Genomic DNA, 21915 nt, shown 5'->3' with positions numbered 1-21915 from the left:
ATACCTAAAAAATAATCATTCCTTAACATCACCAAATATCCAATTATTGTTAGGATCTCCCCAATTGTCTCATAATTTTTTTTTACAGTTGGCTTGTTCAAATCAGGACCCAATCAAGGTCCACGTGCTGCATCTGACTGCTATGTCTCTGAAGTCTCCTTTAATCTGTAAGTTCCATTTCTCTTCTTTTCTTCTGCAATTTGTCTGCTTCCCGCAGTCTAGATGGTGCTAACTGCATTCTTGTGTGTCTTGTAACTTGTTCCATTTTGTTTACTGTGCTTCCTATTAGTTGGCAGTGAAATCTAGAGACTCGATCAGATTCAGGTTCAATTTTGGGGGAGGAATAGCTCTTATGTGGAAAAATACAGTGCTGTATGTCAAGAGGAGGTACACAACACCAGGAACCCTATAATGAATGTTCTCTCTTTTTAGTGATATTGACAATGTTCAGGGGGTAAGTTGATCCATTCATTACAAAGTGCCTCATCAGCTTTTTTCTGATGATAGGAGATGAAAAATGGTGAGACTCTAAGCCAGTCGTCCCCCCTTTCTTTATTAGTTGGATGCCTCTATAATGAAATTTCCCTCATCAAGTGATTGTTTACCTGTGGACACTCGGGGGGAAAGGCTGGATTCTTTCCAGCCATTTACCACTTTTCCTAATAATGTGGTGGTCCCCTAGCAGCCTCAAAAAGTGACCAAAGAGTTATTTCTTTTCATATCAGTATGAACTTGTGGATTTTAAATATATTTAATGTGTTTCAATCTACTGTAGATATTTTTCCTTTTTCATGAGTCAGATTGTCCCATTTTGGCCCCTTCAAGTTAGATCTTGAGTTTCTTCCCAGGACCCCAGAAGAGAAGTTTTTACTCGCTTCCTTGCATTCTGATAAGACAAGATGTTTCAGGCACATCTTGTACATTTTCTGCCCCAGGGCTAGAATCTGTCGTTTTTCTAAGTAGCCCTGATTCCTTTTATTGGAAAACTGTAGTTAGAGACTACATCATTGCTACTGGACTGATGACTTCATCTAAACCTTTTCAGTGGCCAGAACTAGAAAACATGTTTTTTAAGAGAAAAAAAAGTCATGAGTTCATACTGATATTCTAATTCAAATTTAGGATTCTAACTTTGTATTTAAAGTGTTTGATTTTTATATTTGTATCTTTTTTCACTTTCACAAAAATCTTGGTTCTTAAATAATTTAAAATGTGACTACCTTTAGTCTCTATCATTTCTCTTTGGGGAATTTATTCTAAGGAAATAATCTGATATGACGTCTGTGAGAATGTTCTTTATAGTAGCAAAAAAGAAAGAAAGAAAGAACATACATATAAAACAATAGATGGAGAATATAAATAATAGTACATCCCCATAATAGAATACTATACAGACAACAAAAATGATGATGTAGCTTTTCAGGATGTTATTAAAAGAAAAAAATATCATCAAGATGAAAGCTACTTTAAAAGAAAAAAATATCAAATACACTGGCTAAAATACAGTCAACTATTGAATAAACATATAAAACCCCAAACGAAATATTAGCAGACCAAATCCAAATCCAGACATATATGAAAAGGAGCAAATAGAGTTTATTACAGAATGCGAGGCTGGATTAACTTTTAAATATCAATTAATATAATCCACCTTATTAACAGTAAAGAGAAAAATCTCAACAGATTCAAAAGGAGCATTTGATAAAAATCAACATCCATGAATAATAATCAACATCAATCAATAATAAACACGCATTAAACACTATAAATAAAGGGAGCTTTCTTAATCAATGTGTTCTTTTTATAAAAATCCTGCACTAGGGACTTCCCAGCAGTCCAGTGGTTAAGACTCTGCGCTTCCACTGCAGGCGGCGCGGATTCGATCCCTGGTCGGGGAACTAAGATCCACAAGCCAAGCCATACAGTGCAGCCAAAAAAAAAGAAAAGAAAATCCTGCACTAAACATCATTCTTAATAGTAAAGTAGTGAAAGTTTTTCCTCTGCGATCAGGAAGGAAAATGAGAAATCTACAAACCTACTAGCACCACCTCTGTTCAGTAATGTATTGGAGATCCTAGCCAGCAGACCAAGGGGGGACAAAAGAAGAAATAAAAAATAAAAGATGTAAGTGAGCAAACATAACAAAACAGAAACAGAGTTATAGACAAAGAACAAACAGGTGGTTACCGGAGTATCGGAGGGTGGGGGAAGGAAAGAAATAGGTGAGGCAGATTAAGAGGTACAAACCTCTAGTTGCAAAATAAGTGAGTCACAGTGTGGGGAATACAGTCAGTGAGTAATATCCTTGTGTGGCGACATATCGTAACTAGACATCGCGGAATGTATGAAATGTATACAAAAAATCATTATGTTGTGTAACAGGAACTAACACAGTATTGTCGGTCAATTATACTTCAAAAACAAACATAAAAGCTTATAGAAAAAGAGATGCCCCTTGTGGTTACCAGAGGTGGTGGATGGGGGAGCGGGGATTGGATGAAGGTGGTCAAAGGGTAAAACTTCCAGTTACAAGATAAATAAGTCCTAGGGATGTAATGTACAATGCAATAGATATAATGAACACTGCTGTGTGCTATATGTGAAACTTGTTAAGAGAGTAAATGCTAAGAGTTCTCATCACCAAAAAATATTTTTTTCTATTTGTTTAATTTTGAAGATGACGGATGTTCACTAAACTTATCGTGGCAATCACTGCACGATGTAGGTAAGTCAAAACATTATGCCGTACACCTTGAACTTATAATACAGTGCTGTATGTCAATTATATCTCAATAAAACTGGAAGGAAAAAATCCAGCTTTGGATTTTTTATGCTTATATCAGAAAGAATGAAAAAAATCCAGTTTTGGATTTTTTTCCTTATATTGGAAAGAAGTAAAAATGTCAGTAATCATAGACAACCTGACTATTTATCAAGAAAATCAGAACTAGAACTTAGAAAATAAAATTTTAAAAAATCATACTATAATTTACAATACCATCAAAAGACACCAAATATCTAGGAATAAATCTATCGAAAAACCTCTACCCAGAAGACAATTTTCAACTTTTATTTAAAACTCAAGGATACTATGATATATAAAATAGATAACCGACAAGGACCTACTGGGACTTCCCTGGTGGTGCAGTGGTTAAGAATCCACCTGCTAATGCAGCGGACACGGGTTTGAGCCCTGGTCTGGGAAGATCCCACATGTTGCAGAGCAACTAAGCCCGTGCGCCACAACTACTGAGCCTGCGCTCTAGAGCCCACGAGCCACAACTGCTGAAGCCCATGTGCCTAGAGCCCGTGCTCTGCAGCAAAGAGAAGCCACCTCAATGAGAAGCCTGCACACCGCAACAAAGAGTAGCCCCTGCTTGCCGCAACTAGAGAAAGGCCGCACGCAGCAACGAAGACCTAACGCAGCCAAACATAAATAAATAAAATAAAATAAAGGACCTACTGTGTAGCACAGGGAGCTATACTCAATATCTTGTAATAACCTATAATGGAAGAGAATGTAATAAAAGAATACATATATTTATACATGTATGTATAACTGAATCACTGTGCTGTATACCTGAAACTAATACAACATTCTAAATCAACTATATTTCAATAAAAATTTTAAAAATAAATAAACTCGTGGATAGATCATATTTACAGATTGGAAGACTCAATATTATAAAGATGTCAGTGATTCACAAACTGATCCATAGATGCAACGAAATGCCAGTAAGTTTCCTGCAGGACTTCGGTGGAAACTTCAGGCTGATTCTAAAATGTGTATGGAAAAGCAAAGGGCCAAGAAACTCTTGAAGAAGAACAAAGTGGAGGGAGGATCACACTCCTGGATGTATTATGGTACTTTCATAAAACTGAACACGATATAGCGATAAAAATAGAAGGGAAGGAAACCGCGGGGGCACCCAACAACATGAACAACGTGACTCTCCCACGCAGAATGTTAAACCAAAGAACAAGACAAAAAGGGGAGTTCCCTGCTGGTCTAGTGGTTAGGATTTCGCGCTTTCACTGCCGTGGCCTGGGTTCAGTCCCTGATGGGGAAACTGAGATCCCACAAGCTGAGTGGCAAGGCCAAAATAAAAATTTAAAAAAAAAAAAAAAAGACAAAAAGGAAACCATACTAAGGTATTCTGTTCATATAAAGTTCAAAACCATGGAAAACCAGTCTACAGTGTCAGCAGGCAGGACAGTGTGACCTTTGAGGAGAAGGGAAAGAGAAGTGATTAGAAGAGAGCGTGAGGATGGCTTTTAGGAGATGGTAATGTTCTATTATTTAATCTGGGTGTTGGTTACAGAGTGTGTTCACTTCGTGGTATATCATTGCATTATTGCTTATAAGTTTTTGCACTTTTCCATATGTATGTTATAATTTAATTAAAAAGTTTAAAAAACAGTAAGGAAATATGGGGGACATAAAGCAAATTACACAAATAACGTGGAAAAGAATAGATATAAAAATGAGCACAGAGAGAATGTTAGATATAGAAAGCAGAATCAATATACTCACACTGATATTCCTGGAAAAGTGAACATATCAAATGAAACTGAATAGATCTTCAAAAACCTAATAGATGAAAATGTTCCCGAAACAGAGTCTTAACCTATACATGAAAAGGACACACCCTGTCCTAGGGAATTCTGATTCAAATGCTGGTGAAGTCATTAGACTTCAAAGAAAAACTTCAAGGATAAAGAAACACTCAAACAGCCATTAAGATAGAAAAGGAATGAGGAAAATAATCAAAATTAGACTCAAGATTTGTATAAATTAAATGCCAGGAGATAATGGAGCAAAATTCTAAGTAGCTGTGGTTACTGAACAGAACATAAATACATTAGTTACAATAATAATGCAACTAACACCAAACACTGGGGGAGGAGAGGAGGGGGAGGAAGTGTCAGTGTGCTGATGTCAGGTCATCACAGCAAGAGCTGAGGACACAGGGGACCGGAGCCCAAGGCCGGTTAGGAAACCGTGAGGACTCCAACCTCTTTCCGGTTCATCTCCATTTGCTTTCCTTCTATTACACTCAAGTAAATTTAAGTTTAAAGCATTTAGATTAATAATAGCATTTAGGGCACAATTTTCCCCTGCTTGTTTATCTTTGTCTGTTTTATGTCTGGGAGGAAGTCTAGAATAATAGTTACCAATTGTAAATTAATGAGGATGTTCCTGGACAGAATTTGTTTGTTTGGGTTTTTTAATGTACTTCTCTTTTATTTTGTATTGCTTCAACTTTTTATGAAAAAAAAATCATTACTCCAAATATTAGTGAATGAATTAATCATCTATGAAACACAAAGGCATTTCATTTTATTTTTTTCCTTCCAAGTTGTAAAAATGAATTAAATCTATCCATTGCTTGCTTGGTGGAATCAATAAATATTCACAGAAATGGACATGATTTGTTTTATCAAGAGTAAACTTAATTAGTACAAAATTACTAAAATAAAATAATAACTCTGCAACAGAACATTTGTGTCTCCCCAAAGTTTATACATATGTCAAAACCTAATCCCCATTGTGACGGTGTTAGGAGGTGGGGCCTCTGAGAGGTGATTAGGTCATGAGGGTAGAGCCCCCATGAATGGGATTAGTGCCCTTATACAAGACTCCAGAGAGCAGCCTCACCCCTTCTGCCATGTGAGGGCACAGCCATCTGTGAACAGGAAGAGGGCTCTCACCAGACAACAAATCTATTGGCACTTTGGTCTTGGACTTCCCAGCCTCCAGAACTGTGAGAAATAAGTTTCTGTTGTTTGTAAGCCACCCCGTGTATGGCATTCTGTTATAGCGGCCCAGATGAACTAAGACAAGTTCTCATTCAAGATGGCAGACCCACAAAATTGTAGGTCACTACCAGTCAGGAATAAATTCAACCATAACTGCTATGATGAAGACTCCTAATTCTCGCTAGATTTCATAAATAATATGAACACAATTACTGTTCATTTTCCAAATTTTAAAATGCAAGTTTCCAAATCACCTACTAAAAAATTTTAAAAGCAGAAAGTGCTTACTAATGAGAATTTACTTGATAATTACTCATGACACTCAGTGGTATAGCTAAATAACAGTCATACTAGCCAACATGAAAATAAAACTATTTGGATTCACATTCCCTTGAGGGTAAGACTGACAATATCTAGTTTCTGCACCTTCCTTATCACTTTTGCAACCTGGAGGAAAATAACGAAGAAGTCCCTCAAAGTCAAGTAGGATATATTAGAAATATAGATAAAAGGAAAGAAATGTTTTAAAAGAAAACCAAGAAGAATCTCAATTCTCTGAAAGTAGAATGAGGAAGGTTGCCGCTAAATATATATGTAATTTAAGCAGGAATTTTTCCCTAATATTTAAAAATAGATTGTCATACTAAGTAAGTCAGAAAGAGAAAGACAAATATCATATGATATCACTTGTATGTGGAATCTAAAATATGATACAAATGAATTTATTTACAAAACAGAAACAGATACACAAACATAGACAACAAACTTATGGTTACCAAAGGGGAAAGGCGGGGGAGAGATAAATTTGAAGTTTGGGATTAGCAGATACAAACTACTATATATAAAATAGATAAACAACAAGGTCCTACTGTATAGCACGAGGAACTATATTCAATATCCTGTAATAAACCATAATGGAAAAGAATATGAAAAAAGAATATATATATTATATATATATATAACTGAATCACGTTGCTGTACACCAGAAACTAACACAACATTGTATATCAACTATAATTCAATAATGTAAAAAAAATACCAAGTACTAAAATGTTTCCCAATTTCCATAGACACTTTTGAAACTCAGGATTACTCTTTGGAACTTGAACCAATACCCAGTTGATATGCTTATTTTAATTTAATGCTTGAATTCCCCTGACAAATCATTTTTTTATTACCACGCTATTGCAATGTATACTGGTTGGAGTGTGTTAGTGTCATGTCCTGCTTTGTTTTCATTAACGGACATTGAGAATATTCTAAACGCATGAGAAATAGACATCCAGAGAATGCACAGTACAGAGGGTTGGGGGCATTCCAGGGAAGGGTAACTTCAGTATTACCCACAATCAACAAAAAGGCAAAAAAGCAACTCATTACCTGCTGAGCTGTAGCATCCTGTTGGACATAAGCTACCTGGCCTGGGTCTGTAAACAGCGTCTAAACAAACAACAACAAAAACTTATCAATAGATCGTTAGACAGCTCATCTACACAGGAAAAATTATACTACTGCTAAGCACCAATTCTTGAGACAGTTAACTACCAAATAGCTAGTAATAATCTTTCGTTAACAAAGAAGATAAAGATAGTAATCTTACATTTTGCTAAAGCCTTTCATCCAGATGGCTCCAAAGAGATTGTGAAAGCTAACCATCTCTATTGGCTAACATACTTCATACTTCAGGAGTTTACTCTAAAGCAAAGTCTCTCCTGAGACTGAATGTCACACTTGATTAAAAAGGCATGCCATGAACAAGGGGGCATGCATTCAACACGTAACACTCTATCACAGGAGTAGACTTGCAATTAAATGAAAATAGTTGGAGATATACCGGCAAACAGAAGAGTACTGTATTCCCAAGGATTACAACTCTTTCAAATATAAATGCACACTCATTATCACAAGAGAAGTAGAAGGAAAATAAATTGAATTTAATGTTCCACAGATTCTGTTTTGGATAAAAGCCAGTAAAATCATAATTTTAAAAGTTCTGATTATAAACACATAATTTGGGCCATGGTGCAGCAAAGATAAATGGAGAAGGAAAATCTTCAAAATGACTTTAGCCAGGGTACCACAGAAAATCTCCAGTCCAGAGAAGTATTCTTTCTGAGAGACTTTAATTTGCGCGAGGCTTTAGCAAACCTATGGGCATAAGAACTAAGGTTAAGTGTTGATTCCAGAGAACTGTAAAAGAGAATTTCAGCCAGTGTCAGATTTCTTGTATTTGACAATAAAAAAAATTATCATAATTCAGACATTTAGTAACACAGTAATGAACCAAAAGTTGGTCACAGGACATTCTTCACATAATCTACATGCACTTATTTTAATACAGCTAGGGGACTAAAACTAAGAAAGGACATTCCAAAAGTACCATCTGACTATTAGGCACGTTCATCTTTATGTAGATTTGAAAGGTATTTATTAGGTGGGTCCCATGTCTTCTTGGGAGTGATTTGAGTCTCTTGATTAAATATTGCATGAGGGCAAATTTTTATTACCAGGATCCTACTATAAACCATGGAACTGATTTCTCTTTTAATGTGTTTAAAAGTGCTTTGTACACTGTAAAGTGCTGACAATACAAACTAACATTTTTTTTTAATATTTATTTATTTTGGCTGCGCCAGGTCTTAGTTGCGGCACACAGGATCTTTTTAGTTGCAGCATGCAGACTCTTAGTTGCAGCATGCGTGCGGGATCTAGTTCCCTGACCAGGGATCAAACCTGGGCCCCCTGCATTGAGAGCGTGGAGTCTTACCCACTGGACCACGAGGGAAGTCCCATACAAACTAACATTTATATATTGGGGAATATTCGTGTCATGCATTTGGAAACTAAAATTCAGAGTCACTGGCAAAAAAATGAAAGTAGCTGTAATCGTACAGTTTTTACCTGTGCTTCTATTACAGGTCTACACATCAGTAAGTTATTAGTAAATAGCAGTTAATAAGCTAGTAGGATCCCTCGTTTAACTGAAAAACTCTGCATGTTTTCACTGATCTGTCTTGATTAAGTTACCATGTTTGGCCTGGTTGTTGATACCTTAGGAAAAGTAAAAGCTGATAATCTTGTTAATAAAATCAATCAGGAACTTCGCTAGTGGCACAATGGTTAAGAATCCATCTGCCAATGCAGGGGACACAGGTTCGACCCCTGGTCCAGGAAGATCCCACATGCCGCAGAGCAACTAAGCCCGTGCACCACAACTACTGAGCCTTCGCTCTAGAGCCCGTGAGCCACAACTACTGAAGCCCAAGCACCTAGAGCCCATGCTCCACAACAAGAGAAGCCACTGCAATGAGAAGCCCACGCACCACAACACAGAGTAGCCCTTGCTGGCTTCAACTAGAGAAAGCCCGGGCTTAGCAATGAAGACCCAACACAGCCAAAAATAAATAAATTTATAATTTAAAAAAAATCAATATCGGGCTTCCATGGTGGCGCAGTGGTTGAGAATCCACCTGCCGATGCAGGGGACACGGGTTCGTGCCCCGGTCCGGGAAGATCCCACATGCCGCGGAGCGGCTGGGCCCATGAGCCATGGCCTCTGAGCCTGCGCATCCGGAGCCTGTGCTCCGCAATGGGAGAGACCACAAGAGTGAGAGGCCTGCATAATGCAAAAAAAAAAAAAAAAAAAAATCAATATCAATAGTCAGTTGGGGAAAGAACTCATTCGAGGTTAGTGCTCTAACTCCTTATTACATTTAATTTAAATAAATAAACCATATCTTCCTCTGCCCAGTTGGTTATAAGCTCCTTGAGAGCATAAATCTTATATGAATATTTCCTGTATCACCAGCAAATAGCACAGTGACTGGCAGAGAGTAAACCTAAGTAATTGGTGAATTAACTGATTAACAAACAAACTATAAACCACAGTCCTTCACATGCCTGCGCAGCTTCCACGGGATGGATGTAGACCAGCGTGTGCTCCGGACCATCCACTGACGCGTAAGAGGCACCATCTGCCGTGTACACCACCTGCTGTGGTGGACGGACCTGGTCATCGGTGTAGACAATCTGGGCCACAGTTCCAGCGTCTGGAACAAAATGCACCTGGGGCAAAAAATAAAAAAATAAAAATAACCGGCAAGTATGTAGCAACCACCCTTGTGGAACAAAACCTGTCTCACAAAGACGCAGGACTGACCGAGAACATTACACACTTGCATTTCTAAAAGATCCCCACTGAAAGGAGAACTCAACTGATACGCCTTCATCTATGCTGAGTTAGCGACTTGGCAACAGGATCCAAGGACCTTGTCACTGACTTATTGCTCAATATTAGGCAACCGATTTAAAGTTCCCTTTGCCTCAAATGTCCAATGCAGGTATCTCTTTCGGGGCGTACTGACAGGGTGGTTCACTGACCCTGGAAATGTGACAGAAGATGCATGGTTGACAACATTACCGAACTACAAAATACAAATTATTTGTAATGTGAAAAAAAATGTCAAGATTCAAAAACCAGTTGCTTTCAACACATCATAAGAATTCTACTTTATCACTAACAGTGCCTTTTGGCAAACACATTAAAAGAAGGTCACTTTCTTTCCTACAAATTCTTTCATACTCCAGGGCCGGTCTGGAGGCGAGTCGGTAAACGTTTGCTGACTCGGTGAATGTAACAGAACTCTCCCTTGCCAACTAGGTAACAATACAAAAAATTCTAAGTGAGTACTTTTAAGGGGTTTTGGACAACTATTTCAGTTGTCACCAGGGGAGATAATTTTCTATCTACCAAGAACTAAAGCAGAAACTGGATTCTGTAAAGTGCTTTCGAGTAGTCAGCTTTGGAGGTTCTTGAAGGCTGGCGTACAGCCTAGTATCTGATATTGAAGGTACAAAGCAGATGGTCAAAGAACACATTTGGGAGAGAAATAGTTTATGGGCTGATATTGAAGTTAGACCCTCTTAGGTCGGATTCCTTCCTCTTACACTGTCTTGGCTTTAGACCTAACTTTTTTATTTCAGTTTTTTTCCAGTGGAGAATAGTAGATCCCGAAGATGACATAAGCTAATTCAATCCCCAGAAAGAAAAATGGAGACCCAGTGAAGTCAAGCACCACATAAGTAAAACAAACCTCCACTTCTATACTAAGCGCTTAGTCCAGCTTCTACATAAATCTGCTTTGCCCATGAAGATACAGTTTGCATCCATACGAGAATTAGGCTTCTAAGATATTTGCGCAGTTTTAAGTGCTGCAAAATAATTTTGTGAGTTTAGATTTGCTCATTGACATCAAAATCTTGAAGTAGTTTCAATGCTTGAAAAAGAAAAAATAAAATTTCCTTAAGAGTTATCCAAACTCTTCAACTTGGTCTTCAACACCCAGTCCTGGGCTAAATCAGAATTCCTGGTTGGGAGAAGGAACAGTGGGAGGAGGGGGGCAATAAGGGGTGCTGAGCTCTGCCATCTACCATCTGGTCACCCACAAATGTGGACCCTATTTATTAATGAACTACATTTTTGTTCATAAACAAAATACACCAAAATATATAGCTACATGAAAGTAGCCTTCCAGATAGTTTCCATGAGAACCAAAACAGCGTTCTCAATTATTCTGCTGGAAGCATCTCTGGAACTGTTTCGCTCAGTATTCAAACTCAGACTTTCAAATCATACCAGGTGATCAATTTTATGTATTGTAAATTTGTTATATTGCTTAAATTAAATAAGATGTGTATATTTAAAGGTTTCAATGTTAATTTTCTGATTTGGGTAATAATACTATGGTTATATAATTTGACGAAAATTAAATTAAAATTACATATATATTATAATGCTTTAAAATGAAGTGTTATCCTTTGGTCACATGTAAACACGGCTCCCTATGAGTGCTGACTCTTCTCAAAATTCAAATGCATACCAAAAATGCAGAGGTTCGCCTTTGCTAAGAATAGTCCAAAGAACATGTAGCTGGTTAGGGTAGCAATTTGAAAGGCAGAGATCACTGGTTACAGCAGCATCTGAATAAGCGACTAACCTCCAGAGCTGTGGATTCAATGGGACAACTTTCAATTAGAGGTTTACATCCTGAATTTGAGAAGAAATGGAAAAGCCACTCACTTTACAGGCATACCTTTGTACTTCATTACACATGAAGAAACAAAACCCTTTCCAGGATAACATAAAGAAAACCTCCAGTTTGAAGCTTTCAGCACCAATACCATGTAATAAAACGGAGCAGTGAAGTGGATTATGACAATAAAACAGGGGAAAGGCAGAGAAGCCATGAGTGGTATGTAGCTCCGCAAAATCACAGCACCCCACGTTGCTGGAGCGTCCAAGGTGCTGAAACGCTGCCCGTTCCTTCTGCACCAGTTCTGCAAGTCAGCTTCCTCCCAACCACTCATCACTGCATAGGAGCTTCTATTTCTCTAGCTGTCAGCAAACTGTACCAACTAAAAAACTGCTGTCAATGCCCAGCTGGAAGACCACTCTTCACCTGTGCGGCATTCTCCTCATGCTCTGCAGCCGGAGGCCACACGTGTGAGCTTTCATCTTTGGAATCCATCCTTTCTTTGCTGGACAGCGTCCTGGGCACCTAGAGCAGCTCGGGGTGAAGGACAGTCATCTGCCTACCACGTGAGTGTTCATCAAGGACAAAAAGGCCTCTCTGCAACGTGCCTGAAAAAAGAGAGAAAAGGACCCAAGACTTTAACTAAATGAATGCATTTTAATAAATTACAGTTTCAACCACAAAAAGGGGGGAAAAAAGCTTTGTGAAAGATTACACACCCGGGCAAAAAGGTAAAAATGAAGAAATTATTTGGAATAATGATGCAATGTATTGCATACTTGCTCTGCTCTGGGCACAGTTAGGTGGATGGAACCTTCATCACAAATGCTGACGGCAGCCCTCTTAGCTCTCCTGAGAAGGATGAGGCCCCAGATGCTAAATGCAGGGAAGTGCTGGGTTCACACCAAGACTCGCTGCTGCTCGGCCAGCTCGTCCCTCCCTTGCACACTTGTTTAAAATATTTTATTTATTTAGGTTGTGTCAGATCTTAGTTGCAGGCACACGGGATCTTCACTGAGGCATGCAGGATCTTTTCGTTGTGGCACACAGGCTCTTTCTTGCGGCACTCAGGCTTCTCTCTAGCTGTGGAGTGCGGGTTTTCTCTTCTCTAGTTGTGGTGCGTGGGCTCTGTAGTTTGCGGCACTCAGGCTCTCTTGTTGAGGCGCGAGAGCTCAGTAGTTGTGGCGTGCAGGCCTAGTTGCCCCAAGGCATGTGGGATCTTAGTTCCCCAACCAGGGATCGAACCCAAGTCCCCTGCTTTGGAAGCCGATTCTTTCCCACTGGACCACCAGGGAAGTCCCTGCACACTTGTTTAGACACTGACTTCCTATACCACCAACTCAGAATGAACAGCAGAACAATAAAAGTCACAAAACGAGGAAAAACTGGCAGGCAGAGGGAGCTGAATTTTCTGGGCCACAATTTGGTGAATACAAATATAAACTCTGTTTCCCATTGGGTCCATACAGGGGTGATGAGTGAGCAATCAAACATCAACTAAACATCAATGTGCACAAAATTTACATCTTGAAACATTATTATTTTCCAAAATAGATGTTTTAATCAATCTTCCCTTCTGATGATGATAAAACACTGACATTTGAAAGGTCACATGAGATCTGCTGTTTATCAGGGCAGCCAGGCCTGATACACCTCCTCCCACCAGCCCATTAAATAGCAGGACAGGAAAGGCCAAACTGCTCAGAACACCATTCAACTAAAGGTCAGAAAGACCACTGCCCAGGGATTGCGCTGGTGGTCCCGTGGTTAAGGCTCTGCCTTTCAATGCAGGGGGCGTGGGTTCGATCCCTGGTCAGGGAACTAAGATCCCCGGTGCCTCGGGGTGTGGCCAAAAAATTTAATAAATAAATAAATTGCACATCTCTTAAAAAAAAAAAAAAGACCACTACCCAGAACCCAGCCAGAATTTTCTCCATTGTTAATGGAAATAAGCTGAGAAACATTCTTAGGCTACACATGCTCCAACCTCTGAACCAGAATAAGGCCTATAGAAGAAAAAAAAGAAACTGGAGCACCCAATGTCAGGGCCTAAGTCTGGGATACAGGAAAGCCACGTCCAAACAGCCTGAGAGCCTCTTTGGAGCCACTGAGGAACCTGCTCCTGCTTGGCTGCAACGCTACCATCCTTACCCCCGCCCGAAGGCACCCCACCACACACACGCTCGCCCTGCACACACCAGAGGGTCCTGGAAAAGATGCCCGTGTCGCCAACAGGTGACTATATAAGCAAAGGGGCTGGGGGCACACTCTCTGGAGAAATGGAAATGTTCTCTATCCTGCATCTAGACTGGGGGGTGGTTACGTGGGGAATTCATGTGTCAAAAGTCATCAACCTATTCAATTAAAATATGTGCATTTCATCATGTGTAAATTATACCTTATAAAGTTGTCTTTAAAAAAAAAAGCATGCCTTCCTTATATAATGGTACTATCTAAGCATAGTAAAAAGGTGGTCAGAGTGAGTTGCACAGTATGTGAATTATACCTCAACAAAACTTATATTTTTTAAAAAAGGAATAAAAATATTAAGAAACTTAGGAATAAATGTCACCAACAATATAAAGATCTATAGGAAGAAAATCACAAAATTGTACAAAAGGACATAAAAGGCTCAGTATTACAAAATCATAAAATGTTCCACATCAGAAGTGTTTTTAAAAATTTTTTTATTTTTTAATAATTTCAGACAGAAAAGCAGCATAAATAGTACAAAGAATTCCTGTACTTCTTCACTCAGGTTCCCCAAATGGTAACATTTTACCATGCTTACGTTATTATTCTCTCTCCTTCTCTCTCCCTCTCTCTCTTTTGTTTTTTTAACTTGAACTATTTGAGAGTAAATTGCAGACACAAAGCCCCTTTACTACTAAATTCTTAAGTGTCTGTTTCCTAAAAACAGGACATTTTCTCACGTAACCACAGTACTATCACAATCAGGACGTTAACATGAAAACAGTACTATTACCTAATTTACGGACCACATTCAACTTCTGCCAATTGTCTGATTACCGTCCCTTGCAGAGAAGGAAACTCCTTTTTTCTGGCCCAGGATCCAATCTGGCATCGCACACGGTGCGTCCCGCGGACACGTCCCGTCTGTCCCCTCTGATTGGGAACAGTCCCCAGTCTTTCCTAGTTCTCCACGACCTTGACATTTTGGAAATGCAGAGGCCATTTGTTTTTCAGAAGGTCCCTCAATTTGAGTTTGTCTGACGTCTCTTCATGGTTAGATTCAGGACATGTATTTTCAACAGGAATTAATACCACAGAAGAGATGTTATGCTCTTCCCATACAGGAATTTGAGATTTTTTTTTTTTCAACTTAGTTTGTCAATTGTACAATCACTCAAGTGCACAAGGGGACGCAGCGAGGAGCCAGGCAGGCTCACCCCTCATGCTCTGGAAACACACCAGCCCAGAGTGCCTTTCTTATTTGTTTTCATTTCTAGAAAGGTGCTTATTATTTCTCTCTACCTGGAATCCCTTATCCATTCTTCAGAATCAACCCATACCATCAATTTGTTATCTATTCTTCCAAAGATATTTTATGCATATACAAGCAAAATTTACACATTCCCTGCCTCTGCAACCACACACAGCAGCATGCTATTGATTCTATACAAAGCAGCATCTCTTTTAAACCTTATTTATTCCATATAATATCATACCCTTTACATTGTTCCATATCCATATAGCATTTCCTCATTCGTTATTACAGCTGCATCATTTCATTATATGAATATATCATAATGTATTTAATCTTGTGTTGATAAACAGGTTGTTTTTAATCTTTTGTGATGAATGCGTTTGGACATACAATGTGCTATACCTTGAATTCTTTTGAAGTCTCTGAGGGATAATTTGGAGTCAGTTACAGTGGCTGTATGACGGTAGAGTAACTATCAGTTTCTGAACTCCAGCACTGGGGCTGTCCTCTCCCTGTGCCTAGCGTGCGAGGGCCCAGGGGACACATCTGTGCAGAGGCAGAAGTCAGTACAAGAGGCAGAGTGGCTACGAGCTTGGGCTCTGGACCTGGATTTCGGTAGCAATTCTGTGACTTAACTGACCTCAGGCAAAGCAAGGACAGTCTCTAAATCCCTCTCCTTCTCTGTAAAATCGGGATCATAAGGTTATTGACAGAACATGAAATAATGCACATAAAATGCTTAGCACAACGCCTGCTCCATGATAAACACTCACACATTAGATTTTTAAAAAAGGTTCGATCATATTGCATTTTTCTGTCTAAATGTCTGCCTCCCCGTCTCAACTCAAGTTCCTTCAGGTCAAGGATTACGAGTAACTCTAGATCTGTCGTGTGGCATGTCCTTGATCATTTGTACAGATCGGTCGCAGTGGGAAGAGAGAAGACACCTGATCCCAATGGGGGTGTCCAGGGATGACTTCTCAGAGAAGGTGAATCTTCAAGGATGAACAGGAACAAGAAAGAAGAGATGGGAAGGGACAGGATATTTACTCTAGACTGAAATACCTTTTTTCTAATCTTACCAAAATAAGGAAGTATACATTACATGACATAAAATACCAGAGACTGCAGAAGGCAAGGATAAAGGGGGAGAAAGAAATGAAAATAACTACTTGGCAGATGGGAGCAAAATAACAGAACAGTTCATCGACACATAGGAAAGCCTGCTAGTAAAATTCAGCAATACAGATGTGAAATACTGCCCACAGTGTCAGCTCCCAATAATTTTAGAATACTGTTAGCACATAAAGAAGCCCAAGATGGTGAAAACTCTTGGACTTCCCTGGTGGTCCAGTGGTTAAGAATCTGCCTGCCAATGCAGGGGACATGGGTTCGAGCAGTGGTCTGGGAAGATCCCACGTGCTGCAGGGCAACTAGGCCCATGTGCCACAACTACTGAGCCTGCGCTCCAGAGCACGTGAGCCACAACTACTGAGCTCACGTGCCACAACTACTGAAGCCTGCGTGCCTAGAGCCCGTGCTCCGCAAGAAGAGAAGCCACTGCAATGAGAAGCCCGTGCACTGCAACGAAGAGTAGCCCCCGCTAGCCACATCTAGAGAAAGCCCGCGGGCAGCAACGAAGACCCAGCACAGCCAAAACAAAATTAAATTAAATTAAAAGGGCTTCCCTGGTGGCGCAGTGGTTAAGAGTCCATCTGCCAATGCAGGAGACACGGGTTCAAGCCCTGGTCCGGGAAGATCCCACATGCCGCGGAGCAACTAAGCCCGTGCACCACAACTGCTAAGCCTGCACTCTAGAGCCCACGTGCCGCAACTACTGAAGTCCGCATGCCGTAACTAGAGAAAGCCCACACACAGCAACAAAGACCCAACGCAGCCAAAAACAAAATAAATAAATAAATTTATTTTAAAATACATTATAAAAAAATTAAACTAATAAAAGATGGTGAAAATCCTTTAATTTAAAAAGTGTCTGGAATCTAAAGCAGTGATACAGAATACCCAGTTCTTGTTCTTTAAGATATATTGATACTTATAAGACCTATTGAGCTCCTGTAACTGATAAACTATTCAAAACAGTGTGACACTCTGCAATTATTTATTGTTTAATAAATTGTTCAAGAAAACTGAATTTTAGGTATGACTCCGCTACTAAGTAAGTCACTTTAAAATCCTCTAGCATCAGCTTCCTTAACTGTAAAACGAGAGTATAAAGTGGTTTCTAGCCTTAAGCGTAGACGGGAAGCAGCAGAGTATAGTAGAAAATCCACAGACTCTGAGTTGAACATCCGGGCTTCCCCAATGACTCAGCTACTCAGTAGTTACATCCTTTGGCCAAATCACTTAAACACCTTGAGCCTCGATACTATCCTATGTAAAGTGGATATGATAATTACCTACTGGTGTTACAGTGAGGGTTACATGATATATGTAAAAATCCCAGGCACAGATTTAGCACATGGTAGTGCTCAAATGTGTCAACTTTCATATTTTACTGATGAGCTATAAGAGCTTCAGAATTTTCAAAACATTTCATATTTTTAAATTTTATTTATAAATTTATTTATTTATTTTTGGCTGTGTTGGGTCTTCGTTGCTGGGCACAGGCTTTCTCTAGTTGCAGTTTGCAGGGGCTACTCTTTGTTGTGGTGCGCGGGCTTCTCATTGCGGTGGCTTCTCTTGTTGCAGAGCGCGAGTTCTAGGCGCACGGACTTCAGTAGTTGTGGCACACAGGCTCAGTAGTTGCGGCTCACGGGCTCTAGAGCGCAGGCTCAGTAGTTGTGGTGCATGGGCTTAGTTGCTCCATGGCATGTGGGATCTTCCCGGACCAGGGCTCGAACCGTGTCCCCTGCATTGGCAGGCGGATTCTTAACCACTGTGCCACCAGGGAAGTCCTCATAGTTTTATAAACCTAGCAATTTATCAAATAACCAATGCCCTGTACCTGAACTTTCTTCATAGCAAGGCTTGTCATATTTGATTTCCTTTTTTATTATTACTTTTTTTTTTTTTTTTTTTTTGCGGTACGTGAGCCTCTCACTGATGCGACCTCTCCCATTGCGGAGCACAGGCTCCGGACGCGCAGGCCTAGCGGCCATGGCTCATGGGCCCAGCTGCTCCACGGCATGTGGGATCTTCCCGGACCGGGACACGAACCCGTGTCCCCTGCATCGGCAGGCGGACTCTCAACCACTGTGCCACCAGGGAAGCCCTATTATTACTTTTTTAACTGCACAATTTATAGAACCCTGTTGATCTTGATTTATGGGCGAGGCGGAAGGATGATTCCAGGAACTGCCTCAGCACTGTCCAACAGGCAAGTGTTGACAGGCTCTGTGAGCTAGGGACAGACTTCCTCCGCTCGTCTTCTTGACCTGAAAGAACCCGAGATCCACAAGCTGTACCTTGTCTAGAAAATGGCCACCTACCTTCCTTCTTTCACCCACTGTCTAAAATGTTAGAGACTTCATTTCCAGGAAGAGAAGCATTTCTATCCTCTCTAGATTTCATTCAACAAATATTTATTAAATACTTATTAAAAACAAATATTTATTAAACGTGCCAGATACTGTTCTAGGTCCTATATATATACATATATGTTACATATGTTACATATTATATATATATATATAAATGAATGGTGTTATATAATTGAAAGTAGGAGCTATAGCATCAGACAAATCCGGGTTCTATGCCCCCAAATCTACCATGTCCTTACTAGGTGTGATGTCAGTAAGCCACAGACTAATCCTCAGTCTCCTCGTTGGAAAATCCAAATTATCTGCCCGGCATGGCCGTTGTTAAGACTTAACAGTCTGCATTTCATCAAGTCTCTAATGCACTTTTTTTCACCTGTTAACACTTCTGAATGAGGGGTCTATTTTACAACACTGGTGTCCCACCGTCGCTCTCACCCAGGTGGCAGGGAGGCTGTGGATGCCCTGCCCGCGTGTGTGACCTTGCTTACAGCCCTTCATTAGTTCTGTCCTCGCTTCACTGAGTCATGTGTGTTGTGAGCATCAGACACCCTGCGTGTAACTGCCATTTTAAATGCAAAAAGATGACACTGTAATTTGGCATTAAAACGGAAAGGCATGGGAACAGCAGCTGGGCACAAATTTGATTAGGGAAGCAAATATCCATCACTGGAAAAATGACCTTGCCCAACAAACCTATGGGACTTGCGTATAAGAGACAGCGTCGTGAATGATGCTGCTTTGTGCAATGTTATTACTGAGATACGTGGAAAGACAGGCCTGCCACAGGCTGAATAAAAAAACACCGGGATCAGAACTCCCAGAATGGGTACAGGCTGTTTGGAGGAGATTCCTGGTGACAGCAGTGTGCCCTCTTTTCAGAAATGCTGTGTCCCCAGCACTCTTGATGGTACAGAGACATCGATGACCCTGAGCCAAAAGTGATTCTGAAGTCAGCCTCTGACAGCGACAACATTTTAGGAATATCTTAAACAGTTCATTTCACTTATATTTTCCCTTTTATGTACACACGAGTGATGTGATAAAAATCTATGCCTAAATAAATCTAAAAGAGCTCTTTCAACAAGTATCCAATAAAAATTCTAAGTACCAAAAAGCACTTGAATCAGAGTTTAATTGGCAAGGCTTTTTCCTTTTGTAATGATACATAAAATAATTGTTGTTTCTTACCACCAACATCTTAGATTCAAGACAACATGATAGCATTTGGGATCACGTAGCATAATGACGAACATTCGAGAAATGGTAGCAATTCTTTTCATGCTTTGTGAACATCGAGCATGAAAGGTTGAGCAAGAGCTCTGCTCCCACGGAGCTCACAGTCTAGTGGGAGGGATGGGCAGCTGGCTTCCCAGCTCACCGGGGATGCCTGCGTGGTAAAAAGGACAGTGAGGAAACGTGAGGGGGAGAAAGAAGGAAAGAGAAATGCCTGCCTTTCCAGCTGCTGCACTAACAAGGCTGGCCCGGAGCCAGACGATGGAGTGGCCCAGTGACCCAGCCTCCACATCGCCTGCTCTCCTCGTAGTTCCCACCCCACAGCCGTATCCCCTCACCATCCACCAGCCCGGTTCCCACCAACACCGGCCCTTTTGGGCTGAAAGAAGCCAATTCTCCAGAACCACTCAGGACTTGGAGTCGAGAAGCTCCCGTTTCATCACCTGCACGTAGAGGTGGAAGAAGAGGCCCAGATCCACCTTCAAAGGTAGATGCGCACCCGGGATAACAGGATGAACTATAAATACAATTTCACTTTAAAACGTTGTTACAGGGCTTCCCTGGTGGCGCAGTGGTTGAGAGTCCGCCTGCCGATGCAGGGTACATGGGTTCGTGCCCCGGTCTGGGAAGATCCCACGTGCCGCGGAGCGGCTGGGCCCGTGAGCCATGGCCGCTGAGCCTGCGCATCCGGAGCCTGTGCTCCGCAACGGGAGAGGCCACAGCAGTGAGAGGCCCGCGTACCGCAAAAAAACAAAAAAAAAAACAAAAAAACACACACATTGTTATAGATAGTTGTTAAATTCCCCGGGATTATGGCACATTGTTGAACCTCAGAAACACTAAGAATGCAAGAGAGGTTTCTGCACTGGTGAGGTGCCTTCCAGATGCACCATCCTTTACATGGAAGGAAGTGTGCCACAATCCAGACAGTACACTTGCAAATCAACTTTTCTGGCTCATGGCAAACTAACCAGCAGAGACTGCTAACTCCTTCCTTGAAATCCTACACGACACACACCATAGAAAGAAGTTAGAGGGAGGCTGATAGACTTGCAAAATGAATATAAAAACTGTGAGAAGGAAAGTGGAGGAGGTGGCTTTGCAATCGTGGGAGGGAGCTGTGGGGAGCTCAGAACAGAAGGGGACCAGCCAGCAGAGCGGGGGTGAGGAGGCAGATTTCCTTCTCCTTCTCTCCCTGCGCTCCTGCTGCCCAGCCTGCAACAACCGTCCCGCAGTGCACAAACTCAGCAGCCAGCCCTGCGCGGCCAGTGGTAGGGAGACCTCAGGGCACGTGAGAAGGCTGGGCGGGGAACAGACACCAAGGCCTGGAGGCCAGCCAGCACCTCCCCTTAGGCCTAGGGCAGCAGTGTGCACCGACAGGAGGGTTCTCCCGGGTCAAACAGGCAATGGCTGGGCCCAGAGGCTCTCTGGCCTGATGTACAAGCAATTGCTTGTTTTTGTTTGCTTCGCCTTTCACCTTTCTTGGAATGAACAGGCACAGCTATCTGGTGACTTTTGCTGACCCAAGTATAAAAAGAGCATCCTTCAGGAATGCTCACATAGAAATCCGTCTCCATTTAAGGGAATGCTGCCTGAGCTTGCTTTAGGTTAGTTACTGGAATAGGCACGCAGCCACTGGAACCGCAACTTGGATTTGCCGTACTTATAGGAGAGCAGGCTCGGGATTCAGACAGCCTGGCTTAAAATCACAGATCTGCCACTCTTAGCTTTTGACAATTGGTTTACTCTCTCTGAGCTTCAGTGTTCTCATCCGTAGGATAAAGAACGGAAGGATATTAGCTGTGTAACAGTAGAAAACGACTGTAACTAATGTACACGATACAAAAACACCCTTATGTCAAGAAACAGAAAGGACACCTTCTGAAGTCATATTTAAGATTAGATTCCACTTGGTAAGAATGATTTCACTCTATGTAGAAAG

General features: G+C 40.9%; 1 protein-coding gene across 1 annotated transcript in view; it reads right to left on the bottom strand.

Moving 5' to 3' along the window:
* PRDM10 (PR/SET domain 10) overlaps window positions 1-21915 on the bottom strand; it is an 87736-nt gene that overhangs the window by 45098 nt on the left and 20723 nt on the right. The window contains exons 2-4 of the mRNA XM_082661065.1: window positions 12219-12400; window positions 9661-9825; window positions 7141-7200 (exon numbers count right to left, since the gene is read on the bottom strand). Coding sequence (XP_082517191.1) covers window positions 7141-7200; window positions 9661-9825; window positions 12219-12287 — 294 coding nt within the window. The 5' untranslated portion in view covers window positions 12288-12400. The remainder of the gene's footprint in view (window positions 1-7140; window positions 7201-9660; window positions 9826-12218; window positions 12401-21915) is intronic.

Source organism: Grampus griseus (genome assembly GCF_964374135.1).
Source record: "Grampus griseus genome assembly, chromosome: 8".
NCBI classification, from domain to species: domain Eukaryota; kingdom Metazoa; phylum Chordata; class Mammalia; order Artiodactyla; family Delphinidae; genus Grampus; species Grampus griseus.
The sequence above is the reverse complement of the archived record's forward strand: the minus strand, read 5'-3'. Positions and strand labels throughout refer to the sequence as shown.